Consider the following 11,453-nt stretch of genomic DNA (forward strand, 5'->3'; position numbering starts at 1 on the left):
AGGTGGAGAAAACAGCAGAAGGTCAGCACAGAGCGCCCCCTCCCCACCCCCCGCCCACCAATAACTCCTTCGCTGCCCCCATCGAAACTCGGCAGCTGAGCAGGGACACGGTCAAAAAGAAGCCACATTTCCATGCAGCTCTGATGGAAACGGGGCCTTGGTTTCCTTCCCCAGGTTTCGCGGGGCGCCTGATCTTGCAAACATTAGCGGCCAGGGGTGGCACTTGCTTGACGCCACGGGGGACGATTTTGCAGGCAAACAAAATCGACTCCCTCCCAACCTCACCAGGCGCTCGCCGTTCCCGTGTGGAGAGCAGCGAGCTGCAGGAATTGGGGGGCGGGGGGGGGGGGGGGTTACTGGACGCCTAATAAACCCCAAAGCCTAACGCAGCGCGGAGTCCAGACCCTGCCTTCTAGCCTAACTCCTCGCCCCGGTTTTGTTGTTGTCGGTCTGAGATTATCTGGGCTGGAACCACGAAACCGATTAATTAGACAAGTTATTAGGGTTTAATGCCATTCAAACTGGCCCTTGAAAAGAGACAGCCGTGTTAATTACAGTGCATTAGGACTCGGGACACAATTATAGGTATTACCGGATTATCAAGACTATTGTAAGGTTCTTCAACAGCTAGGAGCTGGGGGGGGGGAAGGAGGTGGGGCCTGAGAACAACAAAAGGAGGAAAATGCAATTAATTGAAAGATTAAATTGCCGTTATGTGCTATTACATTATTACATTATTACATTACGTTATGTGCAGTACAGGCTACGCCTATAGAGCCATATCTTATCCTTTGTCCTTAATTACCTGGGGAAAATAAGTTTCCTTTTAGTGTAAAGTTTCACAATATCGTTGTAGAACGCTGCATTTATCCTTTGTTATGTCAAACTGAATTCTGCTTTTTCGGTTTCCTACATATAGATTTTATTTTGGATACAGAATAGTACTAGATGACCTCCTGAGGTCCCTTCCAACCCTGATATTCTATGACTATGACTTCTTAGTACTGGAGAAATATAGGAATAGGTATGTCCTATGGGATAGGATAATCTATTCTGACACAGAGAATATTTAGCAAGCAAGCAAAATAAATTCCCTGTTAACTTTCCTGCCAAACAGGTGTTTACAATTTAAATGAAATAAAAGCAATAAAAGAGATTACCACTCCTGTATCTCCGCAATTTTCAGTACCACTATTGCGTAGATTACAGAAATCATAGAATCATAGAATATCAGGGTTGGAAGGGACCTCAGGAGGTCATCTAGTCCAACCCCTTGCTCAAAGCAGGACCAACCCCAGCTAAATCATCCCAGCCCAGATAGTATATGGAAAACACCTTTTACACCAAGATCCAGTCTAGCTCCCCTTCCATATATTACCCGAGGTATCATAAAGAGAAACGTATTGGGAAGCTTTATTTTGTTGTTTGTTCTGTGTTAACATTGCCTCTAAGAGTCCCCGGCTTAAACTCTCGCCCTTAACGAGTGCGACAGAAGGCTGCAGTTTCTCCCTTAAGCGTCTCAAATTAAAATTGAAGATCAGAGAAAACGATCAAGCCACATCGAATCCCTTTCACACTGCAGGCAGCGCCATAAGTAAATACATAAAAGGCAGAAGAGAGAAGGGGAAGCGTCTTTCCAGTGATTTTATTGGCAGACTTTTGGGTGACTGATGCTTGAGCTTTTAAGAATTTGTGTTTTTAATCAAATAAGATCTGACAGTGTTCCTGGCTCGGCATTAATGCCTGAGCATTCGCATGTCAGTCACCTCTAAGCGATCTGACAAACTCCAGATCTCTGAAAACGTGCAGAGTTCAGATCATATTAATTCTCCAAAAATGTTTTGATTCAAAGTAGTTTGTATTTTATGTTGCCAAGGGCAATCGAAAAAGAGCTATTGCCGATAGCCTGGCCCCTCTCTCGTCAGGGCCCAGAGGCGATAGCGGTATTTAAGCTTCTTGAAATTAGCCTGGGGCAGGAACGATGGATGATCACAAAGCGAAACGAGAGGGTTGGTTTTTTATTTCTTTTTTTTTTTTTTTTTTTTTTTTTTGGAGTTTGCCATCTCGATTTCATAAAACGGCTGAGGCCGAAAGTCACCGTGTTGTCTTTTTAAATCCAAATATTCGGAGGTGAGGACACCTAAGCGGTGTATGCTTCTTATGCAAGGGGGGGCTTGGGGAATGGGGTGGTTAGCAAACAAGCCACTCCCCGCCCCCCCATCAAACGGCTCTTGGCTTTAAAATTGCAACCTAAAGGGAAGGATTCGATCATAATAAAAGCCTGAGACATTTACTGGGAAAGTGTCGGGGGCGGGGGGGGGGGTTGTTTTGTTTTAATGATCCAAAACCACAGACGACTCCTGTAAATAAAAGCTTCGTTTCTTCAAGTGATTTCTTTTGAAACAGGGGATCTGAATATTCAACTTTAAGGCAAATCTCCACTCTGTATGTACAACATTAATATGATCTCTGCAGAATTTGGTACTCCGAAATATTAACATATCAAAGCAGCTGCCTGAGGCTAGAGAAGCTATCGATACACGAGCAGTAGGGAAAGTAAAGATTATTGGTTCTGATGGTCGGAGTGGTGGAGCTCCGGGCTATATCTTGCACACCATTAAATGAAAGTGATAGCATGGGGATCTCTGCCTCAGAATCGGTGGCAAATATTTTATCTAGCTGGTAATTATCTCGCCACCACCTAAGTCCTGCAAAAAATCTTTTACTTTCTGAGCCTCATTAAAGGAAAACTCAAAATCATGGCACTAAACCATGTCGCAGCCAGCCAGGATGTGTAATGTCAGACCTGTGTTCGGAGACAGGGGGTTGTGGATGCGGTTTTTTGAGTTATTTGTATTTATTATAATTATTATTCGGGTTGATAAAGAAGACCACATGGCCTTTAAGACACCCCCGCCCCCCAAGAACAAAAGAATGACTTCTATTCAAGGGGAAATTACATGAGGAGTTATGTTTTAAAATCTTTTCTTTTCCTTTCTTTCTTTCTTTCTTTCTTTCTTTCTTTCTTTCTTTCTTTCTTTCTTTCTTTCTTTCAGTCAAAAAAACCCCAGCCAACTTCCTTTTAAAAAAAATATATGTATGTATTAACGAGAAAAAAAATCTGACACGAGATGTTTAAAATATGGGGGAAGCCCAGAATTAATATATTCGTATTGATGTATCGCTAGAAAAGAAGTCTGATTTATTTATATGGGATACTGGACCGCGTTTCAGAGTAGGATGTTTTGATTGTTACTAACACCTATCTTTTTTTTTTAAGTCGGATAAAATATTTATTATGTATTTTTAATATACATCTGAAACCGATAGAGTCGTCTTTAATATCTCCACCGACTTTTCCAAAAGAGAGCTCTTATTCAGCTGCACTTCGGCATTAGATCAGTGAAGGAAAAAACCTTACATTTCCATGCTGGATTTCCTTTACTATCAATCTTTAAATCCTTGAGCAACTTGATTGCTTTAAAAAAAAAAGACACTTGACTACAATCAGCCACACAGGTACAGTAATTGGAAGTTCCTTAGCACAGCCGGAGAAATTGAATAAACTGGATGCGAGCAGGATATCCAGATCCTCTTTCACAAGGAAGATTAGAATCCAGTCAAGTCGTACAGACATAAACCCCAATTTATGGGAATTCATTCACTCCCCGTCTCTCTTTGATGAGGATTCAGCTTCCTAGAGGTCATATGTTGGTTCAGAAACGAAAACACTTTCTAAGATATAATTAATATCAACTGAATTCCAAGGAGAAAGAATCAAGGGGAAACACACAGGCGCGGTTACACCCTTTTAATGGACAGATTGCAACAGATAGGAACTGCTAACACACATCCACGTACAAACAATCCCCGCAACGCCCTGAAATTTCAACCCACCGTCATTCTCCAGTACCACTGCAGATGGAATTGTCGGAGGAATGTTACCCTCAACTTCCCTGCCACCCCCACTTTCTGTCTGTTTTTTTTTTTTTCCTGCTTTGGTTCATTCCTTTGTGAAATAAGAATTAAACCTAACTTTGTCTACGAGCCTTTTGGCGGGGACTACATTTTAAAAGAGGGGAAATGTACAGTGTCATACAGGACAGACTCCAAAGACCACCCCGGGTTGGAAGGAAGAGGTAGCCCTCACAAGGGCCGGGAAAGCTCCGCAATTAATGGAGTGGTTCTTTCAGCCCCAGACGTAGCGGCCCCGGCCTCCTTAATGACCGCCCTACCTTCCATCTACCGTCCAGATTGCTTTGAATAATGGCCTCTCACCTGGCTTTTTGTTCTTTCAGCTGCCACGCCGCCACTAACAGGCCCGGCGTGTTTGTGTTGTCGGGTTTCGTTGTGAACTTTATACTAGTGCAAAGATATATTTTTTAAGCAAATCACTCTTGCTTAAAATATAAGTTGTTATCCACCCCACCCATAAAAAGAAATTAGCCTGTTAAATAAAAGAATTAGCCTTTTATTTTAGGCTAATTCTCCCGTCCCACGTCCACTGGGTCAAGATTTACAATGCCCTTGCCACAGAACTGGGGATTTCAATCGGTACATCGGATTTTAAAACCAGTCGAAAAAATTCGGAATGGCTCACCATTTGTGTCGGGATCGCAATCTATGCTTAATACTAGAGATTTTTTTTCAATGCAATTTCAATGGCAATTCGTTCCCGGTGTATTTTACTTTTTTATTTAAACCTACAGTTTGTCCCGGGATCTGAATAATAAAATCGGGTTTATTCTACTTAAATAACACTGCATCCCATAGTATAATGAATAAGACCGGACTTTATTAAACGGGAAAGTGAATAATTAAGGGAAATATTATTTTCCAAGACGTAGAATGGGTCTTTGACAAATCCCTTATATTCGTTTTATTCTGAATACATATATTTATGATGAGCATTATTTTGGGATACAGTATGTCTCTATATTGGCGTTGAATATATGGGCCTCTAGACAAAACGGCCTACTTTGGCATCTCTTAGTCAAAACAGATTTTTTTCTCTCACAAAGTCATGAGCAAGGTATTCCGGACGGAGAACAGAATCTTCCTGCTAACTTAGACTTCAGATCTTTTCAGGAGCAGATGAAATCCAGGGCGGCTTTACCCAGACAGTTAACTACTTTGTCAATCACCGGTTTATCTACCAGTCTGTAACAGTGAGTTATTTAGTAAGCTGATATTGCCAAACCTCTCGCCCTTTGCATAAGAGATCAGACTGCAAATGTAACAGACAAGCGCTATTGAGCAGGAATAGTTTTAAATCAAAACGAGAAATCTACCCGAGAAAGGGTGAAATAATAAAACAAACAGAAACTTCGATTCACCTTTCATTTCGTCTAGCTGCCGTGAAGTGGGGTATTTGTAAGTTACTGAGCCACCAAGACACTACATTACTTTTAATGTACTTCTCTTTCCATTGAAATTATCAATAGTTTTTCGATATATCTGTAATATGCTACACAACAACAGAGAGAGAGAGAGACAGGTGTGTGTTTTTCTAAGAAGTAAAATATAGGAAAATATTTTTTTAACCTGCTTACCTCTCCTTATCACCCCACCTTGGCTGTTCAGTACTAGCCCACATTGGGCCTCCACCGACCCCTTAAATTATGAAAAATAAACAAAATCAGTCAGATACCAAAACTCTTAAAATCAAGCAGCTTTTGTTTTAATACAGAGCTCGGTCAATAACGACAGTAAAGACAATATTTCAGCCACATATTTCTAAAAGGGGATTCAAATTACCTGACAACTCCATACAATATCTCAGTCTAATTACTTAATCTTCCACTGTCTAGGAAATGTATTTTTCACAGAATAAGTGTCGGGTTCATTTCTATTTAGATATCATTTTTGCCTAGATAGATAGATAGATTTGATTTGAGAAGCTTATGTGTATGCATACAAATATTCTTTCTCTGTGTGTATATGCATACAGTGTGTCTCTCTGTGTGTGTATAGACAGTGTATACACAAAGAAATTCTCCCAAATATCTGTTGATCTAAACAAATAAAAACTAAGTAACAATGCAGCTGTCAATAATTCTACGAGATATCTATCTATCTATGCGTGTGTGTGAGGGAGTGTACACACATATACACACCGTGTATATATAACACAGCCACTTATGCACTATGCTCAAGAGAATATATGTTTGTATGTGTATGTGTGTCTTGGCATATATACGAAGAGGTTTGTATTTCTACACATCTCTTATTTATACTTACTCTAACTCTTACTCTTTTATTTTTAGATCCAATTCTTCTTTTATACATATTTTTGATAGGGATCATGAAAGGTTTAACCGGTTTTTTTTATATATTGGGGGTGGGGGGGGAACATAGTGGAAATGTGGTAAAGACGCATTTTCCTTTACAAACAAACGAGATATTTGACATGAAAGAGTCCTTTAAGGGTGTTAACCTACTCAACAGCCCGTGAACAGTCAAGTAAATGCAGAGGGAGAGTCGGTGCATAATAAAAACCCTACTTTACAAAACAACCTTCACAGTCCTGGCGCTCTCCCCCAGTTTCACCATATTGGCGCCGGCCTGTAAGACCCTCCTTTTCAAGGCTCTTTCTTATTTTAAGTGTTCTGCTTTAAAGTGATTATGAAATCAATATGAAAAAAAACTTGGCGACTGAGCATAAATTAAAGCGGTGACGGGAAAAGGTGTGACAGGTTCCTTTGTTGTCCATGGAAAATCTTTTTAGGGGACTGAAAGATGCCACTCCAGCCCCAAGACTGTTTGCATCTGTTCGGCTGACTTAAACCGCCCTCTAAACGATTGGACTTTCACTTAACATTCTGTGCAGGGGGAAGTATATTTACATTTGTTGCATTGGAAATGAGGTCTATGCTGATGAACGTCTCAAAAAGAAAGACGGAGGAGAAGGGGAGAGTGGTGAGACCATAGTTTGGGTCTATAGTTCGCCTGCCCGCTCCATTTCAGTTTACCATCAAAACACCTCCCACTGAACGCAAGGTGAAATTAACAAGCCTGAAAGTGTGTTTTAAAGCAACTAAATACATACATTCAATTTCTCCACGATGAGTCTTTTCTAGACCTTCATATATTTCCTTGTTCTGTCTGGACAGAGAGGGGGTGAAAAATAAGTGAAAGGGAGAGTGCCAAGATGCAAAGGGGGAGGGGGTTATTTTTTTAATGAATTTTGATCAAATGATGAACCTGTCCCCCTATTTTTTCAAAGCTGTTTAATTCTATTTTTTTTTTAATAAAAATGAACCTGGATCTGACAGCTTAACCAACGTTTATTGTTTCTATATTATTATGATATGCGAGGAAAACGTGTTGTTTGGTCGGATGACATTGCATAAATGACCCGTTGAATGGCACTAAGTCGAAAATTGGATAAACTATGGTGCTCTTTTGCACAGGATTTAGGCATTGTCCGCTGCCTTGCAAACGTTCTTAATCCCCTCTTTTGAAAGATACCAGGCTTTGTGCCTGGCAAAGGGAAAAAATTTGTACAGATACAAAAAGATCAGCAGCAGACGTGGTTATAAAAAGGAGTAAATAGGTTTTAGTTGGGCTAAGAAGTGAATGGCAGATTTGGGTGGGTGCGGGGGGGGGGGGTTGGACATAAGGGGAGCCTTATGGAAAATATAAAAAAAAATGCCCAGAGAATATACAATTATTTAGTGAATTTAAATGTCGAAAAATCAAGATTTATAGAATTTCTCCTCCAAAGGGATCGAACAGATAATATTCTTTGGTTGGTTCTATTCCCTCCCTAAATAATCCTTTGCTCCGGGGTAAGTAGGGAGAAAAATCTTTCTAATGGGGCTCTATTTAGTTCTCCAAACTTCTGGTTTTTTTAGAGCAGCTGACCTCTATGTATGGGGGAAAGGACAACATAGCGAGCTTTGTGGGAATGGAAGCAAGGACTGAGGGGAAGTAAGTACAGTAAATACGGTTAAATCCGTCTCAGCCTGGCTACCTCTGGAGTGAACCCGGCTCCTTAGCTTGTTGTAAGGGAAAGTATTAGTATTTGACTTTTTTTAAAAATTGTGTATTGTTATAAATGACAGTTTTAAAAATGCATTTTAACTTGGGACAGAGAGACTGCTGGATATGAATTCGCAGTTGGTGGTAACGGATTCATAATTGAATATAAACTAGGTTATCTACATAGGTAGAGATATATGGTGAGTTGACAAACAGGAGATTAGATAGATAGATCGATCGATAGATAGATTAGATTAGATCTGCATCCATATCTATATATCTCAAGACCTTCATTATTTTACTGTCAAACATTTCTTTTATCATTTATTTTTGCTTTAACATTTCATCTGTCGCAGCTAAACTAAGGGATATCTGCAGGGCATGAGAATTTTTTTTAAAAAAAATATTTTATAGCAGAGATATTTTTTCCTGACGTTTCTCCTTCCTCCTCCCTGGGTCTATTTGGATTTTTATATGTGTCCGCGTGTTATTTAAATATACAGATTTGCCACACAAGTGAGGAAAGGGAGAAAAGCGGATTTAGATGGATTATTTTGTAGCCATTTCGAGTGCCTTTGGTTTGGAGGGGATACACACACACAGAGATCTCCTGATTAACTGACCCGTTTCAAGTCATCCACCACCTAAAATGTTAATCCAGGTGCGAGGTTATTTGTCCGGCAAGGAGAGTACATGCTTTTAGTTTTGGACCCTGCTAATGGTTCTTATGACTCCACCCTATGTATGTGATCGGTGTGAGAGCGATGCTGAAGAGAAGAAGCTATGAGAACGTATCATCGAAAGTATACTGCATGCTATTTACCTGCAAATCGTCTGTCCCCGAGGCTGCAAGCCCGAGGCTTGGTCCTGGCAGGAGTCTTTGATCGGGATGCATCCCATATTGGGACCCATGGCTCATAAGAGACAGGTCGTGGCGCCGGTAAGCATCTAAACACCCCAGCTCTCTCCTCTGCTCGTCCAAGCACGAGGATTTGAGAGCCCGGGCGCTGTGCAGGTTAATAAAATCGGTGGGTTCCCCATGGTGGATCTGCTGGTAATATTGCTGTGAGTGGTGGAGGGAGTTCAAGGAGTAAGCGTCAGGGTTGACTGCCGGGTGGCCGTGCTGGAATTCGTAGTGGAAGGACTGGTGATGAAGTGGTGTGTACTGGTGGTTAGTGGAGAAATACGGGGAAGCAAACTCAGTGCCGGTGGTGGAGTAAGTTAGAGGCGAAGAGGACGAATAGGCGACAGTTGAGTTGGCCACAGACTCCAGACATCCAAGCTGCATCAAACGATAGCTGTTTGATCCGTCATGACGTATCTGAAAGGAAGAAGGGAAAAGGAGACCCCAAAACGGGAGGTTTGTCATTTAAAACACCGTGGGCCACTCTGCCAAGCACCCTACCCTGCATCGCTTCCCCCCATTCAAGGTGCCCAGCTCCAAGCCGCCCCCAGGTCGCTTCCCCAACACCTTGGGCGGGTGTCATGCAGGTCTGTTCAAAATAATAAACAAACACCCAAACCTGCCTGAGTACAGCCGAGCAAAACGAATCCACCGCACAGAAATACAACAACAAAAACAAAAAAAAGGAAAAAAAAGAAAAAGGAACGACAACCAAAAATACTGATCAAGGTCTTTGCTATCTGGGAGTGAAACAAAAAGTCATCACACTGAAGCTCTTTAACTCCACGGGAACACCCAGAAGAGGGGGGAAAAGCTCCCCATTGTGTTACAGAGCATTACATATCTCGATAGATAGCTGCCGCCTTCTTGTGTTTGGGACCCTGGTTTCTGAGGAATCCCGTCACATTGTCCCCCTCAAATGTTCCTAGAGGAAGGCGATGTTCCAGCCTTGCCACATCTTCCCGTTTCTCTCGATTTGATTATTTCCCCCCCCCCAACTTCATTATATTATTAGGGGTCTTATTCTGTTTTCGTGCTGGGACTGTTTTAACGTGGTAATGAGTTGCTCTGGCTGGTGACAGATGTCATAACGAATTTTCTCCCTATACTTCTTTAAATTATCTCTGAAGCCGGATTACCATTAAATGTAACGGTCCAGTACGGATTAAAAAAAAAATGGAAACAACCACAGAGGCACACACGCTCACACCCATGCACACACGCACACACACACACACACACACACACACAATACCTCTGCTTCGTGGACTAGTCCTGGAAACGTAGTTGACATTTTGGGTTCTCCAAAAAAAGGCTCAGGATAAAATTCCCTCTCAAAAAAATCAAATCAAAACAAAATAAATTTAAAACATCCAAACTCCTTGTATCCCCACCCGGTTTTTTTTAAAAAAATCTGTATCTACGAGAGAATTTGCAATGTATCTGCATAGATCAGATCGCTTTCCTTTTCCATGCACCACCTTAAAAACCTGTAGGAACAAAATTTTCCCTCTGCACAAAAGCAGCTCCCTGGATCAGATTTTGTACTTGCTGGGTATTTCTTTGGCTGATGTCGTAGGTCCCTTGGTAATATAGAAGTTTTGAAAATTAAGCATCAGCACTGAGAACTGGGAGGACAATAGATAGAGGAGCTTCATCCCAGGAGACAAGGAATAAATATTGTATCTTCGCCTAATAAGGAACTGTAGGTTCTTTCAACATTTTTATACAGTTTTTCCTCCACTCTTTAGAATGCTTTTTTCTCACACAGGCTAATATGGGAGCTAATCTGATCGAAGGGGGCATTTTGAACACATTTTATCGGGAGGCTATAAATCTAATAGATATAGTAATCTATATTAATTAAATCGTCATTTTAAATAGGTAAGTGTGATCCTTCCTGCTGGTTCTACTGCTTTTAAATATAGACCCAAAGAAAAGATTGCACATTTGTGGTGTGTGTCTTTAGCTGTATTTTCCTAAATTAAAACAACGTTGCTGGGCTTGATTTTTTTTCTTACGTTTACATCGAATTCAAGTCCACCCCACATCCCAATCTTTCTTTTCTTTTCTTTTCTTTTCTTTTCTTTTCTTTTCTTTTCTTTTCTTTTCTTTTCTTTTCTTTTCTTTTCTTTTAATAAAGGCTACCTAGCAGACAATCTTAGGGTTTTTTTAATAGCTTTTCAAATAAATAGCTAGCCTGAGACCATAAAGTATAATTGCAGTGAATTATATATATATATATATATATATATATATATATATGAAATATATGGGAAAAGATGGGACTGTGTGAGAGGAAGGTGGACTTTTTCCATTTAAATTAATTTTAATTTTTTAAAGAAGTGCTGACACATTTTATTCTTGGAAAATTAATTGAGGTTGGATAGCACCGTATTGCACATATGAAGGTTTTACAAATGTATTTATATATTTATTTATTGACAGTAGTGGTAGGTTGGGTCTTAAACACACTTGGAGAAAAAGAAAGAAAGAAAGAAAGAAAGAAAGAAAGAAAGAAAGAAAGAAAGAAAGAAAGAAAGAAAGAAAGAAAGAAAGAAAGAAA

The 11,453-nt window shown here is 40.4% G+C and overlaps 1 protein-coding gene across 2 annotated transcripts in view; it reads right to left on the reverse strand.

The window, feature by feature from the left end:
* Window positions 1-10,208, reverse strand: part of TFAP2D (transcription factor AP-2 delta) — a gene marked incomplete at its 5' end in the record, with an annotated part of 54,246 nt that extends 44,038 nt beyond the window's left edge. Inside the window, 3 exons of one of the 2 annotated variants that reach the window (XM_084622324.1) lie at window positions 5,553-5,613; window positions 8,807-9,304; window positions 10,143-10,208. In XM_084622324.1, coding sequence (XP_084478450.1) covers window positions 5,553-5,613; window positions 8,807-9,304; window positions 10,143-10,181 — 598 coding nt within the window. Of the gene's footprint in view, window positions 1-5,552; window positions 5,614-8,806; window positions 9,353-10,142 lie in introns of those variants that run through there. The other variant, XM_084622323.1, reaches the window with a different exon arrangement.
* Window positions 10,209-11,453: the final 1,245 nt, after the last annotated feature.

This window comes from Lepidochelys olivacea, assembly GCF_965140295.1.
Source record: "Lepidochelys olivacea isolate rLepOli2 genome assembly, chromosome: 3".
In the NCBI taxonomy this organism is placed as follows: domain Eukaryota; kingdom Metazoa; phylum Chordata; order Testudines; family Cheloniidae; genus Lepidochelys; species Lepidochelys olivacea.